The sequence below is a fragment of the Equus przewalskii genome, chromosome 11 (assembly GCF_037783145.1).
Source record: "Equus przewalskii isolate Varuska chromosome 11, EquPr2, whole genome shotgun sequence".
Lineage (NCBI taxonomy): Eukaryota > Metazoa > Chordata > Mammalia > Perissodactyla > Equidae > Equus > Equus przewalskii.
The window spans coordinates 14,062,469-14,085,388 of NC_091841.1; the positions used below are offsets into that span (position 1 = coordinate 14,062,469).

Below are 22,920 nucleotides of genomic sequence, written 5' to 3' on the forward strand. Positions count from 1 at the left end.
GTAGCCTGGAGAATTTAGCTGAAGCCTAATACTGCGGCCCTTAATGAACCTGAGATTTGGAATTAAATAATTCCATGATACTGTGGCCAGATGCGGGTTATTTGAAAGACAACAACTGGAAGTCATTGGATGTTTGCAGACATATCTTATATCTATCACCAGTGCCCTTTATGTCATGGGTGGTGTCAGAGGGTCATTCTCAAAAGGATGGGGTAGAATAAAAAATCTCTTTAATTAAATGACATTTGTAAATGTAGAAATATGCTATGGGAGGTGGCTCAGGGGAAGTACATCATATTCATAAGCATAACTTTCAGAACAAATTAGAACCTCTGGCAGAGTTTGCCACTCACTCCTATTTCTAAGTGATAAGAATGTAATTGTTCACTTCCTGCTAAAGAAACACAAAATACTTAATTTCGCAATAGAAGTCCCAAAACTGAAGGGTAGGATTCACATGGAAATCTGGTAAAATACCCTCTGAAAGGTAAAACCATGGTGAAATAAGACAAAATTAAGTCCACCCAGTGAAAAGATATGTGACCAGTATATCTATCAGTGCCGGGAGCATTTGGTTCTTACCTTGAGATCAATGTCTGGATATTTACAAATCCATGGACTGTAGTTGACAGCTTCATGATTTTGTCAGACAGATAAGCCCATGATTAATGGGTGTTTACGATAACCAGTGACAGAGAATGCTGTTATGGAAGGCCTTAGAATATTCAGAAGGAAGATTAAAGTGGTCATGTCAATCCCCCATAGAATCGAGGTATTGACTCAAAAAACGAATAAAATGCCTTTGACCTGGTCTCTGGAGGTACCCACTTGAATATATGAGATAAATGACATATAAGAATGGGCAGAATAACAACATATACCACCATAAGCCAACCAAAGTCACTGATGCAAATAGAGACTGATGTGCTTTAACAATAAGTGAAAAACTGTTTAAAATCATTTGAGAAGGATTTGCTAGGGCAAAGGACCACCATATAGCTTGTACAGATGTTACAAAAGACAATTAGCCATAGATCCTAGTAGCCGCAAGAAGATTTATCTCGAAATAGACTTTTAAGTCCACTTTTCACTTTAGTTATCCTGTGATCTAAATCACAAATGAAAATACAATCAAGCCACTGGAGCAATGCATCGTGTGCCAATTTGTTCCTCTAAATTACATCTTATTGAACGAAGGCACAAATTTCCCAAAGTCCAGTGGGTATAAATGGGCTAAGAAGTACATCACATGAACATGTTATACTTCTTACAGCTCATATAATAATGGCTTAACCAAAATCTGAAATTGGGTTGAGGTGGGTAATACATGGTTAAAAAGGAAAATCAGGCCAAAAGTAAAGAAGCATACAATTTGGTGATAATTCTTAGGAAGGACACTATTATTCTTTCCCGTGAGATTATATTGATTCTAAAGAATAAAACTCAACTATTTCTCTCATATATGACACTGTAGGTTAATGCTAGGAAAAGGCACTCAATCTCTTTTTACTTGAGTGGGAGAATTTGACTGAAGATTTAGTGCTTTACCTGAGAATTATACTTATGCTATTTGTAGGAAAGATATGATGCAATGCCTCTATTGACCCACGTGAACTGTTAAATGGCGGAAATTATAAAAGGTAAAGAAAGAGAAGAAGTAGTTCAGTTGCTGGAGGAATGTCTAAAAGTCCAATAGTATAGTCCATAATCCTGAGATTGGTAAAATATAGGAAAAATTTATACTTCATAAAATGACTCAAAAATAAATTGAAAAGCTAAATTAGTACTATATCTTTCAAAGAAATAAACTATCCTTTTTTAGTAGACAACATGACTTTGTCATAGAAAAATCCTAAGTAATCTACAGAAATTACTAGAAACCCACTAAGTGAATTTAGCAAGTTTGTAGGACTCAAGGTCCAAATAAAATACTCAATTGCATTTCTATATATTAGCACCAATAACAATGGGGAAAAGTTAAACACTCTTTACAATAGCACCTAAAAACATAAATATTTAGGAAATTATGAGCAACATCCTTATACTAAAAACTGCTTTTCAAAAATAAATTTTGAAAATACCTAAACAAATAGATATATAGTGTTTAGGAATGAGAAACTTCAATATTGTTAAGATGGTCTTCACTCGAAAATGAGCTATAAATTCAACTCAATCATAATGAAACTCCCAACATACACTTTCAGAGATGTAGACTATTGTATTGTCCAAAAATGAATATGACAATATCTCCCATCCCACATGGCAGTTTGCAGTGTTACTTTGCCTGTCCCCCATCATATGTTATCATCAATTTCTCCACCACCTCCAGTCTGGAAAAGCCATATAACTTCTTTGATCAATAGAATATTGTAAAAGTGACAGCATGATACATTTGGACACAGCCCTTAACTGGTCTGACACCTTCAACATTCTACTCCTGGGATCACTGAGTATTACATAAAAGATCTGAATATCCTGCTTGTGGTCCTGCTTCTAAATGGATAGGGAGAGGGACTCCCATGGGTCCCTTCCAGTCATCACATTCAAGATAACATGAATGTGAATTCAAGTGCCTGGGTCCTCTAGTCTATCCACTTATCAGTTGAAAATAAGATATTAAAATATCTTGGGCCATTTTCCTTAAAATAAATACGTAGTGTCATGAAATTCTAAATATATTTTTTTATGGAAAGTTTTCAAACTTTAAAAAATGGCCCTAAGTTCCACAAAGGGGGCAGGGAAAGCCTCTACTTGCCATTAGTGTAGAGGTCCCGCCCAGCATTCAGAATACTGGGAAGCTCCAGGAGTGGAGGATCCTGGGCAGGGCAGCAGCCAGCCAGCCACCTCTAACTCATGGATTCCAACTGAGTCCCAGAGGGGACAAGAAACACCCAGTTATCCCGTGGGAGTGGCCATGGGCTGGGTGGAGCTCCAGCGGCCTGGCTCCATGGCCTAGGGGGAAAATCCATGTTCCCACAGCAGCCTAAGTGAAAGCCTCTGCACAGCACTAGTGGAGAGGCCCCAACAGACAATCACAAGGCTGGAAGGCACTGGGGCAAACATAGCACAGCTAGGTGAGCTAACCACAGACTGAAAAAGATACTTATAGCTCTCCTGTGACCTATAGTGGACAAGTGAGATCCTATGGGCTCTTATAGTGACAGAGCTGCAAATATAGGTGATCCTGCTCCCGGCCATTGGGAAAGCCCATAACACCACTGCAGACCATAAAGAGGGAGCGTGTCTAGGTGCTCTGCAACATCAGGCACCAGCAGCCTGAGGCCTCCCTTGCGATTGCCCCCACAGCTGATGAGGGACCCTACAGGACCACTGTGACTACAAGGAGGGGCCCAGGTCCAGTCAGCAACAGCTGACAGGGTTCCTGGTTGGTGCAGTCTAAACAGCTGCTCCCCCACACACACCAGTAGAAACAAGTGGAAGCAGTAACTAAACTCTATCTCTATGCAGAGGCACAAATCCACGCCATCATGCAGTATGAAAACATATATTAAATCTCCAGAACAGAAGGAAAATGACAAGTACCCAGAAAACAATCCCAAAGACAATGAAATCTATAAGATAAATGATGATGAATTCAAAACAGCCAGTATTAAAAAACTCAACGAGTTAAAAGAGAATACAGATATACAACTCAACAAATTCAGGAGCTATGTCACAAATGAGCTTGATATTATAAAGAAGAACCAATCAGAAATACTGGAGATGAAGAAGACAATGGAGGAGATTAAGAAAAATCTGGACTCTTTGAACAGTAGTGTCCATAATATGGAGGACAGAATTAGCAACTTGGAGGATAGGAATATAGAAATGCTGCAGACAGAGGTGGAGAGAGAACTAAGAATAAAAAGAAATGAAGAAAGCTATGAGAATTATCCAACTCAATTAGGAGATGCACCCTAAGAATTATAGGTATTCCAGAGGGTGAAGAGAGGGAGACAGGGGCCAGAAAGCCTGTTCAAAGGAATAATGGCTGAGAACTTTCCAAACCTGGGGAGAGAGATGGAATTTCACATGACAGAAGCCAATAGATCTCCAAACTTTATCAATGTAAAAAGACCAATCACAAGTCATATATTAGTGAAGCTAGAAAAAGTCAACGACAAAGAGAAAATACTAAGGGCAACCAGGCAGAAGAAAATAGCCTAAAAAGGAACCCCAATAAGGCTATCAGCAGATTTGTCAGCAGATACCTTACAGGCTAGAGGAGAGTGGAATGATATATTCAAAACTCTGAAGGACAAAAAGCTGCAGCCAAGAATACTCTACCCAGTGAAAATATCCTTCAATATGATGGAGAAATAAAAACTTTCCCAGATAAACAAAAGTTAAGCGACTTCATTGCCACAAAACATCCTCTTCAAGAAATACTCAGGAAGACCCTCATACCTGAAAAATAAAAAAAAAAAAAAAAAAAAAAGAAAGGGGTTACAAAACCCAGAGCAAAGGAGATAAGTAGAAGGACAATAACAGACAGTAGCAGCTCTCCATCAGAACAGGTTAGCAAAAGTTAAATAAAACATTCAAGATAAAAGGAAGGGAAACAACAAGAATAAACATAATCCTGTCATTTTAACAACAATATCACAACACAAGAAGGAAGAGGGGAAAAAAAATGACAATAACAACCTAGAAGGGGAAGAGAAAAGGAATGGAACATTTTAATTTAAGGAAATAAGAGGCTATCAGAAAATGGACTATCTCATCTATGAGATGTTTTATTTAAACCACCTGGTAATCACTAAATAAATAACAAGAATAAAGGCACAAATTACAAATAAGAAGAAAGACAATACAGAAATTCACCTGCCTGAACTAGGAATCCAAACATCATGGGACGAGAAACAAGGAAAATGCAAGAGAACCAGAAAACAAGTGATAAAATGGCAGCCGTAGTCCCGCACATTTGTATAATCATTCTAAATATAAATGGATTGAATTCACCAATCAAAAGACACAGAGTGACAGGATGGATCAAATAACAAGATCCAACAATATGCTGCCTCCAGGAAACACATCACAGCCCCAAAGACAAACACAGACTCAGAGTGAAGGGATGGAAGACAATACTCGAAGCTAACAATGAACAAAAGAAAGCAGGTGTTGCCATACCTATATCAGACAAAGTAGATTTCAAAGCAAAACAGATAAAGAAAGACAAAGAGGGGCAGTTTATAATGATAAAAGGGACACTCCATCATGATGACATAACACTTATAAATATATACACACCCAACACAGGAGCACCAAAATTTGTAAAGAAACTATTAACAAAACTAAAAGGAGACATCAACAACAATACAATAATAGTAGGGGATGTCAACATCCCATTGACACCAATGGATAGATCATCCAGAAGGAAATCAACAAGGAAATTATAGAATTAAATGAAAAATTAGACCAGATAGACTTAATAGACATATATAGAACACTTCATCCAGAAACAGGTTACACATTCTTCTCAAATGTACATGGAACATTCTCAAGGATAGACCATATTGTGGGAAACAAAGCAAGCATCAATAACTTCAAGAGGGTTGAAATAATATCGAGCATCTCTTCTGATCATAATGCTGTGAAACTAGAAATAAACTACAAGAATAAAGCTGGGAAAGGGGAAAAAAATGTGGAGACTAAACAACATGCCACTGAACAAACAATGGATTATTGAAGAAATAAAAAAGAAGAAATCAAATATTATCTGGAGACAAATGAAAATGAAAACACACCATACCAACTCACTTAGGATACAGCAAAAGCGGTCCTAAGAGGGAAATTCATTGCAATACAGGCTTCACGTCAAAAATCAAGAAAAATCTTACATAAGCAACCTCAAACAAACCTAACAGAATTAGAAAAAGAAGAACAAACAAAGCCCAAAGTCAGTAGAAGGAGGAAAATATTAAAAATCAGAACAGAAACAAATGATATTGAAACAAAAAAGACAGTAGAAAGGATCAATGAAACAAAGAGTCGGTTCTTCAAAAAAATTAAGAACATCAACAAACCCTTAGCCAGACTCACTACAAAAAAAAGATAGAAGACTCAAATAAAAAAATGAGAAATGAGAGAGGAGAAATCACAACGGATACCAAAGAAATACAAGGGATCATAAGTGAATACTATGAATAACTATATGCCACCAAATTGAACAACCCAGAAGAAATGGATAAATTCCTAGACTCATACAACCTCCCCACACTGAATCAGGAAGAATTAGAGAATCTGAATAGACCAATCACAAGTAAAGAAATAGAAACAGTAATAAAAATCCTCCCCAAAAATAAAAGTCCAGGACCAGACGACTTCTCTGTAGAATTCTACCACATTCAAAGAAGATTTAATACCTATCCTTCTCAAACTATTCCAGAAAATAGAGGAAGATGGAGCACTCCCTAACACATTCTATGAAGCCAACATCACCCTGATCCCCAAACCTGACAAGGACAACACAAAGAAGGAGACATATAGGCCAACATCAATGATGAACATAGATGCAAAAATCCTCAACAAAATTCTGGCAAACCGAATACAGCAATACATCAAAAAGATTATACACCATGATCAAGTGAGATTTATACCAGGGACACAGGGATGGTTCAACATACGCAAGTCAATCAATGTGATACACTACATTAACAAAATGAGAAACAAAAACCACATGATCATCTCGATAGATGCAGAGAAAGCATTCGACAAGATCCAACATCCATTTATGATAAAAACCCTAAATAAAATGGGTATAGAAGGAAAGTACCTCAACATAATAAAGGCCATATATGACAAACCCACAGCCAACATCATACTCAACAGACAAAAACTGAAACCCATCCCTCTGAGAACAGGAACAAGACAAGTGTGCCCACTTTCACAACTCCTATTCAACATAGTACTGGAGGTGTTGGCCAGAGCAATTTGTCAGGAAAAAGAAATAAAATGAATCCAAATAGGCAATGAAGAAGGAAAACTCTTGCTGTTTGCAGACAACATGATCTTATATATAGAAAACCCCAAAGAATCCATAAGAAAACTATTAGAAACAATCAAAAGCTACAGCAAAGTTGCAGGGTATAAAATCAACATACATAAATCAGTAGCATTTCTGTATGCTAACAATGAACTAAAAGAAAAAGAACTCAAGAACTTAATCCCATTCACAATCCCAACAAAAAGAAAAAAATACCTTGGGATAAATTTAACCAAGGAAGAGAAAGATCCATACAATGAAAACTACAAGACTTTCTTGAAAGAAATTGATGATGACATAAAGAGATGGAAAGACATTCCATGCACATGGATTGGAAGAATAAACATAGTTAAAATGTCCATACTACCTAAAGCAATCTACAGATTCAATTCTATCCCAATCAGAATCCCAATGACATTCTTTACAGAAACTGAACAAAGAATCCTAAAATTCATATGGGGCAACAAAAGACCCCGAATTGCTAAAGCAATCCTGAGAAAGAAGAACAAAGCTGGAGGCATCACAATCCCTGGCTTCAAAGCATACTACAAAGCTATAGTAATCAAAACAGCATGGTACTGGTACAAATGCAGGTGCCCAGATCAATGGAAAGAATTGAAATCTCAGAAATAAAACCACACATCTATGGACAGCTAATCTTCGACTAAGGAGCTGAGGGACAACAATGGAGAAAAGAAAGACTCTTCAAGAAATGGTGCTGGGAAAACTGGACAGCCACATGTAAAAGAATGAAAATCAACCATTCTTTTTCACCATTCACAAAAATAAACTCAAAATGGATCAAAGACCTAAGGATTAGGCCTGAAACAATAAGTCTCCTAGAAGAGAATATAGGCAGTACACCCTTTGACATCAGTTTCAAAAGAATCTTTTCAGACACCATAACTCCTCAGATGAGGTAAACAATAGAAAGAATAAACAAATGGGACTTCATCAGTCTAAAGAGCTTCTTCAAGGCAAGGGAAAACAGGATTGAAACAAACAAAAAAAACCACCCACTAATTGGGAAAAAAAATATTTGCAAGTTATTTATCTGACAAAGGGTTAATCTCCATGTTATATAAAGAACTCACACAGCTCAACAACAAAAAATCAAACTACCCAATCAAAAAATGGGCGGGGGACAAGAACAGACATTTCTTCAAAGAAGATATAAGGATGGCTAATAGACACATGAAAAGATGCTCATCATCACTAATCATTAGAGAAATGCAAACCAAAACTACACTAAGATATCACCTTATACCTGTTAAAATGGAAAAATATCCAAAACTAAGAGTGACAAATGTTGGAGAGGTTGTGGAGAAAAAGGAACCCTCATACACTGTTGGTGGGAATGCAAACTGGTACAGCCACTATGGAAAACAGTATGGAGATTTCTCAAAAAGTTAAAAATAGAAATACCTTATGACCCAGTCATCCCGCTACTGGCTGTCTATCCTAAGAACCTGAAGTCAGCAATTCCAAAAGTCCGATGCACCCCTATGTTCAGCACAGCATTATTTACAATAGCTACGACTTGGAACCAACCTAAGCGCCCATCAACTGATGATTGGATAAAGAAGATATGGTATATGTATACAATGGAATACCACTCAGCCATAAAAAAGGACAAAACTTTCCCATTCACAATAACATGGATGGACCTTGCTGGTATTATGTTAAGTGAAATAAGCCAGACACAGAAAGACGAACTCTGTATGACTCCACTCATAGGTGGAAGTTAACATATAGACAGAGAGAATTGATTGGTGGTTACCAGGGGAAAGAGGGGGTGGGGGGAGTGTACAAAGGGTGAAGTGGTGTACCTACAACATGACTAACAATAATGTACAACTGAAATTTCACAAGGCTGTAAACTATCGTAATCTTAACAAAAAACAATGACCCTAAAATTTATCAGGAGAAACTAAATATATAGGAATTGGAAGAAGTTTTTGAAAAAGATGAATAATTACGGGAGACTACACTAGTAAGCAAGTACACATTAAAAATTCTTGACCACTGACATGGTATGTTAGTGGTAGGGGAATACACCAAAGAATAAGAAGAAATATGAAGATAAGGGCTAAGGAGGAAGAGGGAAAAGAGGAATAATGGCCCCCAAATTAAGCTTTATAACTGTATACGTTTTGACATATTACATAGCAAAATTTCAAATTACTACTGAAATTAATAATAATATTGGCAGATTAGTTTACCTGTTTGTAGAAAATAGGTTTAGTTATTTCCTAATCACAAACAAAATTAAATTCAAGATGGGTTAAAAAATAAAGTTTTCTAAAAAGTTTGTGAAAAAACACAGAAGTTAAAATTGATAAAATCATTGAAGTAAATGGAATTTTCCAAGAGTGATGTGATAGAAGAAATCAAAAAAGTAAGAGAATATTCAAATATAACATCTTTATATAAAAACATCCATAATTATAGTATAAATAACATAAGCTTAATATTTGTTTTAAATATCAGGGAAGAGCAAATATCTGTAGCAAATATATATGTTTAATGTAGAAAGAGTCTATAAAAATTCATCAGTAAAAATTCTCACCCCACTAGACCAAGAATTCAAGGATACAAGTAACTATAAAGTTTTTGGAGTGGATTCTATGTCCCAGACGTTATGCAAGGAACAGAGAGCCCAAAGACAGCTAAAAAACTTTCCCTGACTGTGAGAGCTTATAAAGCAATGAACATAGGTAATGAATAAAGATTTTAATTCTATCAATTGAAATAGCTCTATCAATTTAAAAATTAACTAAATGTCTGTCTTCGTCCATTTGGACTGCTATTACAGAACACCATAGACTGGGCAACTTAAACAACAAACATTTATATGTCATAGTTCTGGAGGCTTGGAAGTCTCAGATCAAGTTGCCGGCTGAATCCGTGTATGGTGAGGACTCACTTTCTAATTCATAGGCAGCCATCTTTTTTCCATGTCCTCACAAGACAGAAGGGCCAAGTGAACTGTCTGGGGTCTCTTTTATAAGGACACTAATCCCATTCATGAGGGCGCCACCTTCATGACCTAACCATTTCCCAAAAAGCCACTTTCAAATACCACCACATTATAAAGGATTGAACTTGTGAATTCAGGGGGAGACTCAAACTTTCAGTCTATAGCAATGTCCAAAAGTGAAGGAGTTAATTATGTAAATTCTGATAAATTCAAATACTTCATATCATTTGGTGAAGAGTATTACTTTGAGAAGAATTTGAGATGATACAATGAACCTCTATGCAATAATAGCAGGCATAAATATCAGGATATAAAGTTTCTCATACTGTGTCATCACCAATGAAAAGGACCTGTTTCCCCATCGACTTACCCCTTTAGGAATCCAGACTAAAAAATGGAGGCATAGTCAGGAGTTTCTTTGACCATATCCTTCTATTTTATTACTGAGGTCTCTGTCAAATAAAACAATATGTTCTGCACTCTGTATCACCTAATAATGTACATTCCATTAATAAGAGAGTCAAGAACAGCATATATTGTCAGTATCTTTCTTAACAGTAATGTCACCAAAGATAACTGATGTGGAGTTCTGTATGGTGTATTTGAAGCACATGGATTATAGATCATGCTAATTCTATATATGAAAGACAGGGCCTGGGTTGCTCTAGAAGGCTATGAAACACTATAAGCAAAGAAAGGAGATGAGGATATTGTAAAATAGCAGACATGTTATCAGATATTTCAAACTATCTGGAAAGCTTAATGGATCATCTTTATGAAAATGTGACACCAAACAAAATGGTTCCACTTGAGGAGATACTATGATTTCCCAATCACAACACTACATAAAATTTAGTTATTTTTCTTCATATCTGCCTTGCTTATTCAAATCTTTGTATATGCTTGGCCTAATTATCATTAATATTAGAACTGTGAAGCATCATTCATCTTCAAACTTAAGGTATAAGCAATATGAGCAAAACTATATATTTTAAAGTATCTTGCAGATACAGAAATAAGATATATGTTTCAACATTACCATGGGCTGTCTGTGTGGAGAGGAGTGAAACAAGATTTTGTGTCTTATTTTTTTATTTTATTTTGCTGAAATTTGCAATGAGCGCTATTAATTCTGAAAAAGATTGCATTATTTAAGAAACAAATGATAAAAATCTTTGATTAAAATAATCAGTAAAATAAATAGTATTAACTATAGCATGCTAATGACATAGAGCATAAATCTATAGTCTCAACAGATACATTTTATGCACAAAAACTGAATATATATTTTCCAAAGAAATTACGAAAATCTTAAAAGTATATTTAAAATAAAATATGTATTTTGAACTTGGAAATTATGAAAATCTTAAAAAATATTTTGATCATGGGACGTATTCACATAATGAAAGTTTTTCATCATGCCCAAGTTATTAAACATGAGATCTTTACTACAGTTAAATAATGACAGATGGCTTTCCTGGAAGGAGCAATTCTTCATTGAAAACATGTGAGTCATTTGCCTGCTGCCTCATTTACTTTGTCTACTCCAGAGCTTTTTCATGGCATTTTTCATCTCTCCATTTCTCAGAGTATAGATTAAGGGGTTCAACATAGGTGTGATAACAGTGTAAAACACAGTCAAGGATTTATCAATGGGTAAGGTAGAAGGAGGTCTCACATACATAAAAATACAAGGGACAAAGAAGAGGACCACGACAGTGATGTGGGAGCCACAAGCGGTTAAGGCTTTGCGCCTCCCTTCTTGACTAAGATTCTTCAGGGAGTGCAGAATGACCCCATAGGAGATGAGTAAGAGCATAAAGATGACCACACAGATTGTCCCATCATTGGCAATCACAGTGAGACTAATAATGTAGGTGTCAGTGCAGGCAAGTTTTAATAAGGGGTACATGTCACAGATGAAGTGGTCTATGACATTGGGGCCACAGAAGGGCAGATTGTAAACCAACAGAAGTTTAACTATAGCATGCAAAAACCCTCCAATCCAGGCCAATAGAAGCAGCAGAATACACACCCGCTGACTCATGATTGTCAAATAATGCAAGGGTTTGCAGATGGCCACATAGCGGTCACAGGCCATGACCACCAGGAGTAAACTCTCAGCACCACCAAATAAGTGCCCTATAAAAAGCTGGCTCATGCAAGCTTGGAAGGAGATGGTTTTCTTCTCACAGAGTAGGTCTATAATCAAATTTGGGGTGACTGTAGTAGAATAAACAGCATCCATAAATGATAAGTATCCAAGAAAGAAGTACATAGGGACCTCCAGCATTGGGCTGACCATCACAGTCAAGACAATGAGTAGGTTGCCCACCATTGTCGCAACGTAGATGAGCAAGAACACAGCAAATAATATTTTCTGACCCTGGAGGCTCTGAGTAAGCCCCAAGAGGACAAATTCAGTTACATTGGTCCTTTGTTCCACAGGTTCTTCTGTACTTCTCATTTCAGAGTTCAGGACAAAACTACCTGTAAATATGATTATTACTAGTGTCTTCCTGAAATCTTAAAACAATTTGTTTATTCATTCAACAAATATGTATTATGATTTATCATGTTCCACGAGATTCAGAGATTATAAGAATGAAAGGCTGCTTAAACCATGGGCCTTAACTTCAGTAAACTTACAGACTAATGGAGAGACAAGTAATTAGAGACATATGTTGGAAATGCACACATCATTAAATAAATGGGTTACTGTAACTAGCTTTCCAGTTGTAAGCTGATAAAATTGTACATATAGCTAATAACTTACACAAAAATAAAACAAAAATAGATTAAACGTTTAATGAAAAACTTAAATAAGATTTAATTTATATTTACATTCCAGTTAATAAGCAAAATGGCTTTGTACATTCTAGGGGTAGAATAAGCCTCTTAAGTATTAATTGAAATTCCAAATAGATATATTTGACAATTTCAACAAATTTTAAGGACTTAGGAAAAGATACCATAACATCAATAGACAAAATTAGTCTGGGGAAAAGATTTACATTTCAGAGGACATATACAGAGTTAACATCAACATAAACAAAGAGCTCTAAGCAGTTACACACAAAAGAAAAACAAACCAACAGCAAAAGTAGACAAATGATGTAAACAAGCAATTGAATGAAGACTCCATCCATATGGCCAAGAAAAGTATGATAGGATGCTCAAACTCACCTGTGAACATAAAAATAGGAATTGAAGTAACATGCTACGTCATCCTCTTGTTTTTAACAGATTAACAAACAAGGTTTAGAGAATATAACAATTGAAACTATCATGGTATTTAGAAATATCTGGCAATTAAAATATCCCTAAATAGGTATAATTGAAAGTGCTTTTGAAAAATATTGATGTTGAGGAGGTAAATTTATTTTGAATCTTTATAATATGAAAATATGGAAAAGAGTATTACAGAATTGACTCAATCTCTATATATTTTAGTAATCACAAAGGATCCCTAATATTGCTGGTTATCACAATTACATAGGAGAACTTTTAAAAGAATGTGAATTGTCACACGAGCAATTCAGTCTTGCAAAATGTAAAGCTTAGATCAGAATCTTACGTGTAAATACACTTCCTGAGTTACTTGTGTAAGGAGACAGTCATTCCACTCAGGTTCCAGATTGTGATGCTTTCTCCATCGTCCTTCATGCACTGCTGCCATTTCTGTGAGCACGGAGAGCAAGATAACACATGCACCACCACTGGATCTTGACCTGTTTCCATGAAACAAACTCTTTACATGCCTGCCGGAAGTTTGATTCATTTCATTCTTTCAGAAAAATATTACCTTTTAAATTGCTGCGATTTTCAAAATGAATATGAGTGTCTGTAACCTAAAGAAGTCTGAATCTTGACTGTGAACAAAGACATTGAAAATCTTCATTGTCCACAGAATTTGTCCTGCTGACAAACAAATATTAAATCAATATTTTGAAGTTCAAAAAAGTAACGGTGTAGGAGAAAATTTGGAACTGTTTAGATAAATATTTTACAGAATCTGTTTTATGACAATAAAAGTGAAACAGTGAAATAGCATTTATAACATTTCAATTCTCAATCAGTTATACGGGCCCATCTTTATACAGCATTATTGAATTTGGGTTGCCTGAAGGATGGAGAAAAATTTTATATAGATACTTTATTGGCTTCTGAATCTACTATTTCAGCTCCTGACAGTCATGTGAATACAGAAACAGGCAAACCTCTCTGAGGTAAGGGTCAAGGTCTGTACACACTTTGTCTACATTTGAACCACAGCACATACTATTGAGTCATTCAGTTGGTGCATCTTCAATGATGATTCTTCTCTAATTAAGTTCACTGGGGCCTTAAGCATAATTTTGAAGGCAGACTCTGAATCTCCAGGGGTGCCACCAGCATAATCACCATGTACAAGAGAACTTATTGAACCATGTCCTCTAGGGATGGGAGATGGAATCAAAAAAGAACAACTTGAGGTCAAATAACCAAAAGGGAAAAGCACAGCAGAAGTGAAATATGTAAAAACTCTATTGTTTAATCATGACCTTCAAAATAGGTAAAGCAATTTAAATCTAAGCTGTATGTTTGCAGATGGCATCTGAACTGACTTCCAGAAGATGATGAACATGAATTTCAGAACAAGTCATTTAAAACTTGTTTCAAATGCAGATGAAGTTTGTCACATAGTTTCAGACAGGCAAGTTGATAGAATCTGTGATAGTATGGAAGTGGGGAAAGAGAAAACAGTTGTGGGACTATTCCATTTATATCAAAGTGCAAATGAAACATTCACCAAAACAGACAATATAGTAGGCCACAAAAAAGTTGCCATGAATTTCAAAGGACCTAAATCATACAGAATATATGTCTTAGAATAATGTAATTCAATTAGAAATTCATAAGAAAATATATCATTTCCCAATTATTTTCAAATTAAGCAATACAGTTTAAATTAAACATGAACATTTTTAAAAATAAATTTTCTTTTCTTTTCTTTGCTTTTTGGTGAGGATGATTAGCCCTCAGCTAAAATACGTTGCCAAACTTTTTGCTTGAGAAAAATTGTCCCTGAGCTAACATCTGTACCAATTTTCCTCTATTTTGCATGTGGGATGCCACCACAGCACGGCTTCATGAGTGGTGTGTAGGTTCACACCCTGGATCCAAAACTGCAAACCCAGGGGATCCAAAGCCAAGCACATAAAATTAAGCACTACACCCCCAAGCTAGCCCCTGAAAATAAATTTTCAACAGAAAGACAATGATATACTAAACATATATAAAATATATATGAAAGATATCTATGAAAGATATGGGTGAAAGAAATATGAAAGATTTTATATATATATATATTAATATATTTACTGGATGCAGCTAAAGGAGTGCTTAGAGAGAAATTTGTAGCTTTAAATGCAAGTATTAGAAAACAAGAAATATTATAAGAAATGAATTAAGCTTCCATCTTAAGAAGCTGGAAAAGGAAAAACAAACTAAATCCAGAGAACATTGCAAAATTGCAATAGTAAATAGAAGACAGAAATCACTGAAATAGAAATTATTTAAAGATAGAGAAAATATATAAACCTAGGAATTGATCCTTTCAAAGATTAATAAAACTTATAAATTCCAACTCTATTCTCTTTGATAATTTCCCCTCAGAATTCTAGCTGCCTTCATGCCTGGGTCTCCTTGGACTCTCAGCTGTATCTGCTCAACTAAAGCAGTCTACTGGGATCTTCCCAGGTACCCCTCTCTATACCACGGTTTGGAAACTTTTTAAAGGCAATATAAGCTGGGACAATTCTAGGACTACACTTTTTTCATTCCTCGCTCTCAGTTATTACTGTCAATTGTTTCTGACATCTATTATCTTGAAAGCCATTATTTCATATATTTTTTTCTGGTTTATTTGATTGTTTTAGGCCATAGGGTAAATTTGATCCCTATTTCCTCTCATTGGCTTCAATTAATCTTACAAGTAGAATCATAATTAAATATTTTAAAATTAATCTATGTGTCATGAAAATAAGTCAATGAAAAAATATGATCATATTTATAGGTTCTTAAGCATGGTTCATTAATTCCACTCCACTTTCTGAAAAAAAATATGTTGTTACATTATGAGAATAGATGAATTTACTTACTACAAAATAAAAGTATAAATCTTAAACCCCAAATCAATAACATGCTTAATAGTGAAATACCAAAGACTGTCTTTCTTTCTTTCTTTTTTTTTAAGATTGGGACCTGAGCTGACAACTGTTGCCAATCTTTTTTCCTTTTTTCTGTCTGCATTTTCACCCCAAATCCCCCCAGTACATAGTTGTATATATTTTAGTTGTGGGTCCTTCCAGTTGTGGCAAGACTGTCTTTCTTATTTTAGGATAATTTTAAAAGCAGAATTTTCCTCCTAATTGTGTGAACTTTTATGCTTAGGTAATAAAAGAAATACATTAGATAAAATTAGGATAATCATGTTTGAAAATGCCTCTGACCCTCTTCACAACTAGTAGTAAAAAAATAGTATGAATCCCAGCCAAAAAGTTGAATTATAGGATATGAATTCTCAAAACTCTCAGCAAATTGTGTATGCTTACATTGTGTGAGGTAAGGAAATACGATAACGTTGTGAATGTTCCAGGCCTCCAGTCTCTCCTTCTTTGGCCAGCATTTCTGTGAGAAGACTTCAGCAGTCACAAAATGTGCAGTGCAAAGAAGCTGCGTGTTCTGTTATTTTATTCTGTAGAGTATGCAATTTGACTATTTTCAGGGCAAACACCAGTCAAAATAGAAAGATAATAATAAATAATAAATGCTAACAAAAAGCTAATAAATGTTAGGACTGATTGTTACTAACGAACCTTCAAAGAAAGTATCATCCCATTGCTATTTAACCTGTTTAAAAAAGTAGATTATTCTAAAAAGTAAAAATAATTCTCTCTATAAGGCACTCCCTCGATTATTTACTGTGCCCAGCATTATCATAAGGGCTAAGGATCCAACAGTAAACTTACATTCTAATGGGAGAACAGATAATACACAAAATTTTTAAAGTAAGTATATATAGTGTATTAGCTAGTCAAAAATGGCAACATTAAGGATGAAAGAAAACATTGTGTGACACACAGAGAATTTTGGTATGCATTATAACTCATGAAAATCCATGCAGAAATGCTTTGAAAATACCTGACAGAATCTATAAATATAAAAAGACAATATGACACTGACCTAACAAATTTATTCTACAAATGCAAGGATGATCTAATACAGTAAAATACTGTGTAAAACTACAAACAATTACATAGTTAAGGAGAAAAAACTGTAATTATCTCAATAACCGCTGAAAAGTCATTTTGAAAGATAACATCATTCATGATTTTAAAAAACAACACTAAAACACAAACTGTGGGAAATTTCAGTTACTAAGAGCCTTATTCGATATTACACTGGGTGTAAAAACCAACTGAACTCCAGAAGAGAAAGAAATGAGAAGTATTAGAATTTGGAAAGGAAGAAATGCAGAAGACAGTGCACATGATATAATTATGTACCTGTAAACACAGAAAGAGAGAAAGGAGCAATTCCTAGAATTTGAGGGGAAAAAAACACAACCAAATCAGTTGAACTTACACAAAGTTGGTGGCATAAAAACAGAGAAAAATTTAAAACAATATTCTAATTTTAAATCCCTACTAGAATATATTCTACAGGCAAAAAGAACTCCAAAGAAATCTTAAACTGCATTGAGTAGTAGTCATATTTTAGTAGTAATATTAATATTGTTTCTTTAAAATTATGTAGATATCATGTAGGATAAATAAGTAAGTAATATTGAAATAGATTAATGATCTAAGATTTGTCATATTGTAAATAAGTTAATAAAAGGTGTCAATTAAAAATATCAATATGAAAAGTCACACTTTATATTCTCTCCAATAATATTTATTTCTAGCTCTACTCACTGAAAATTGCTAGAACTAGTAAAATCTAGTAGCAATATGAAAATTGATGCACAGGTTATAATCTCTAAAAATAATTCATCACTACAAGCAATCAAGGCTCTTCAGAAAAATTGTTAATTCCAGGCACAGTGCAGAAAATATGTAAGATGAGGCTTGGATATCTTGTAGTGTTAGAAAACAAGGAAACTTTCAAACTCTAAAGTATCCATACCAAAATGACAAAGGACACATTGAAACTTCTCACTAGCCTACAGTGAATCAACTGTGAGGTAAAAATGAGTACAACAAATTAAACTACATCTAATACATGAAGTACTAAACCCATTGGTCATGACTAGAAGCTACCAGGACACCAAATTAAACTAAAAGAAATAGTTAAAAATGCATCTTGTCTTTCCTGTATGAACTTTCTTTCAGGAAAGGATCTAAAATATGAGGGAAACTCCTTTTGTTTTTTTAGGAAGATTAGCCCTGAGCTAAGATAACACCCATGCCCACCTTCCTCTGCTTTATATATGGGATGCCTACTACAGCATGGCTTGCCAAGAGGTGCCATGTCCACACCCAGGATTTGAACTGGTGAACCCTGGGTTGCCGAAGAGGAATGTGCACACTTAACCACTGCACCATCAGGCTGGCTCTGGAAACTCCTTTTTTAAACAAGAAATCTAGTTAATAAAAGAAAAAATATTAGAATTACAATAGCACCATTTTCAACTCATAATGACATAGTAAATATAGGCAATATAACAGGTGGATACTGAAACTTTTGGTTTAAAGTTAATAGAGAACTTTAAAATGGAGAAACAAGATTGAAAAAACTTGAACCTACAGTTCAAACTGAGCATCAATATGTACCTTCTGCTGTGATGTGATAGAAAGTACTTACATCATATATAAAGAATTCTTGCTAAAAGAAGTTGAACTTGAAACTATTGAAGCCTTTAGTTCTAGCTACTACTAGCTCATAGGAAGTAGCAAAAAGTAAGGAACATAAACAATACTATAATTTGAATTCCAACCACTTAAAACTTTTGAAAATTTTACAAGATAAATGACCTGCTATCACTAACAAAACCATAGCATTAAAATGACCATTAAATAGACCATTGGGAGATTAGAAAATAGGTAGGTTAAATCACTAAAAGAGTTTAAATTGAGAGAGATGAATATTACAAAATAAAAGTGATGTGAGAGAATTCCAAACACATATAATGGCTAGATCTTGTTTGCATGGTGATAAAAACAACCAAGAGGAAACAGACCACTTTCAGAAAATGAAATCAAATATTCTACTAAATATAAATGCTCTAAAAGCAATAAGTAAGAGACGAAGATTTTCAGATTGGCTAGAAAGCAAGACCCAATCTGCTTGCTGTCTACAAAAATAATCAATTGAAATATGAAGACACAGATATGCGAAAGTGAAGGAATGGACAACAACATACCATGCAAACACTGATCAAAACTGATCTGGAGTGAATATATTGATAAAGCAGACTTCATGAAAATAAATATTACTAGGAATAGAGATGACTACAAGATAAGGAAAAGGAGTCAATTCTCCAATAACAATTAACCTAAATGTGTAATTCAACCAATTTCTCCCAAGAATCAATATAAATTAAGACAGATAATCAATAAGGAGATCAAAGGCACCGAAGAGCACTATGAACTAACTTGACCTTATTGATACAAAACAACAAAATACATATTTTCTCCAAGTGCGTGTATAATATTTACCATTCACCAAGATAAAGCATATCGGGACTAAATAATGTGGAATTCTTAAGAATTTTAATCATGTATACCATATTCCTTTGCAAAAACTACATTAAATTCAAAATCAATAATGAAAAAATCTGTAAAATCTCCCAAATATTTGGAAATTATGTGACAAAGAGAATATACACTCCTTTAAAGTGAACATGTAACATTCCCCAAAATAAAGTAGGTTCTGGGCCATAAAAAATGCAATAACAAACACAAAAAGATTCAAATCATACATAGTATATTCTTTGATATTAATGAAATTGAACTAGAAATCAATAACAGAAAAAAATCGGGGAAAATCACCAACTATTTGGAAATTAAACACAAAGTTATAAATAACCCAAACCAAAAGTACAAATCAAAAGTGAAATTGAAAATTATTTTGAACTAAATAAATATGAAAAAATAGCATTTTGTGAACCAGCCCTTTTGCCAAGTGGTTAGGTATGGTATGCTACACTTTGGCAGCCCAGGTTTGGTTCCCTTGTGTGGACCTACATCACTCTTTGGTGGCCATTCTGTGGTGGCAATCACATACAAAACAGAGGAATATTGACACAAATATTAGCTAAGTGCGAATTTTCCTCAAGCAAAAAGGGGAAGATTGGCAAAAGATGTTAGCTCAAGGAAAATATTCCTCAGAAAAAAAAAACCCCAGCATTTCAAAATTTGTGAGATGCAGCTAAAACAGTCTTTAGACCTAAATTACCATTACATAGTCCTTGCATATATATTAGCATTAAATACCTGCATCAGAAATGAAGAAACAGCTCAAATCAATTATCTAAACACCTACGTAAAAGACTGAAGAAAAAAGAATGAATTAAATCCAGCAAGGCGAAAGAAAGAATTAAGAGTGCAAATCAATGAATGTGAAAACAGAAAAAGCATAGGGAAAAAGAAATGATATGAAGAGCTGACCTGTTTTTTTTTTGTTTTTTTGATTAACATTAGCCCTGAGCTAACTGCTGCCAATCCTCCTCTTTTTGCTGAGGAAGACTGGCCCTGAGCTAACATCCATGCCCATCTTCCTGTACTTCATATGAGGGACGCCTTCCACAGCATGGCTTTCCAAGCAGTGCCATGTCCGCACCCGGGATCCAAACCGGCAAACCCCGCGTCACCAAAGCGGAAGGTATGCACTTAACTGCTGCGCCACCGGGCCAGCCCCAAAGAGCTGATTCGTTTAAAAAAATTGATAAAATTCTAGCCAGACTGATGTAGAAAGAAAAAGAGAAGAAACACAAATTACAAATATCAGGAGGTGAAAAAGAGGACATAATGGAAACCTATGTACATTAAAACTATAATAAGGAACCACAATAGACAGGTATACTCTCATAAATGTGACGACCTTAAGGGAAAATTCTTTATAGCACACAAGCTGTCACAGCCCACTCAAAAAGTAAAAGATAACATGAATATCCCTTTTGCTATGAAAGAAATTGAATCCGTAGGAAAAACTCGGCAACAAAGTAAGATCGAGAAGTAGATTGCTTCTTTCATGAAATCTTCTAAATACTTAAGGAAGAAATAATGTCAATTCTATAGAAATTCTTCCAGCATATAGATGTGTATGAAATCTTCCCGAATCAGTTTATGAGGCCATAGTTATCATGATACTCAAGCTAGAAAAGAGCTTAAAAGAAAAATGAACATTCTTACATGAGCACACATACAAAAATACTCTACAAAATTCTAGCAAATCAAAATTATACATGATGACCAAGTGGGATTTATTCTGTGAATGCAAGCCTGATTCAATATTTGAAAATCAGTGTAATTCATTCTATCAAGAGACTAAAAACATAAAATTATATGATCATCTCAATATATGTAAAAAATACTGAGACAAAATTCAACTTCTAGTCATGTTAAAAACCCTTGACAGATTAAGAACGAAAGATAACTCCCCCAATATGATACCAGGCATCTCCAAAACCCTATAAATAACATCCTACTTAATCACAAAAACCCAAATGCTTTCATCCCAAGATCACAAACAAGGAAAAGATGGCCTCTCTCAAGACACATGTTCAACACCAAATATAGGTCATAACAGAAGCAATAAGGAAAAGAAATAAAATTCACTATATTGGAAAAGATGGAATCAAAATGTCCCTATTCACAGAAATGAGTTATCTACTAAAAAATCTCAAAGATTCTAGAAAAAGAGCAACTAGAACTAAGAAGTAAGTTTAGTAAGGTCATAGGATATATGGGCAAAAATTAATCATATGTCTCTGCATTGACAATGAACAACTTGAAATTGAAATTTCTTTTTGGAGGAAGATTCGCCCTGAGCTAACGCCCACCTCCAAGTCTCCTCTTGTTGTGGAGGAAGACTGGCGCTGAACTAACATCTGTGCCCATCTTCCTGTATTTCATATATGCAGGATGCCTGCCACAGCATGGCTTGATAAATGGTGCATAGGTCCATGCCTGGATCCAAACTGGCAAACCCTGGGTCCCAGAAGCAGAACATGTGAACTCAACCACTGCGCCAGTGGGCCAAACTTGGAAATTTAAATTTTCAAATGTACCATAAAAATAACAACACAAATCATGAAATTTTTAGGCATAGAACTTATAAATTTTGCTGTAGTGGGGTAAACTACAAAATGCTGATTAAAAAATCAAAAGAAAATTAAATATGTAGAGAGATATACTATAGGCATGAATTGGAAGACATTATTATTAAAAATCTCAAACATTCTCAAACTGATCTATATATTCAATGCAATCCCACACAAAACCCCACTACAATTTCTTTTGTAGAAATTCACAAGATGATTCACAAATTTGTATGGAAAGTCAAGATAACTAGAATAGCCAAAATAATTTTGAAAAGATAAAAGCTGAAGAACTCACACCACCTGATTTTTAGAAGTCATATAAAGTGTAGTTTTGGAGAGAGCTTACACATGTAGATAAATGAAATATAACAGATAGGCTACAAATAGACCCACACATTTGATGATTTATAAGTTATAGAGGTAATTAATTGTAGAAATAATAGTCCTTCCAATAAATAGTGCTTCAATGAGTGGATATTTATTTGCAAAATATGAACTTTGCTCAATGCCTCAAGCCATAAACAAAGTTAGTCCAAAATGGCTCACAGAACTAAATGGTCAACCTAAAAATATAGAACTTCTAAATGGGAACATCAGAGAAAATCTTTTCAACCTTGGATTAGTGAGAAATTTCCTAGATATGAT

The 22,920-nt window shown here is 34.8% G+C and overlaps 2 protein-coding genes across 3 annotated transcripts in view; one reads left to right on the top strand and one right to left on the bottom strand.

Moving 5' to 3' along the window:
- Window positions 1-22,920, top strand: part of LOC139074340 (cTAGE family member 2-like) — a 624,763-nt gene that overhangs the window by 300,823 nt on the left and 301,020 nt on the right. The gene's annotated exons all lie outside the window — the stretch shown is intronic.
- LOC103540111 (olfactory receptor 4A15-like) lies at window positions 11,494-12,432 on the bottom strand. Its single transcript, XM_008506627.2, has one exon. The coding sequence runs from the start codon at window positions 12,430-12,432 to the stop codon at window positions 11,494-11,496; it is 939 nt and encodes a 312-aa protein (XP_008504849.2).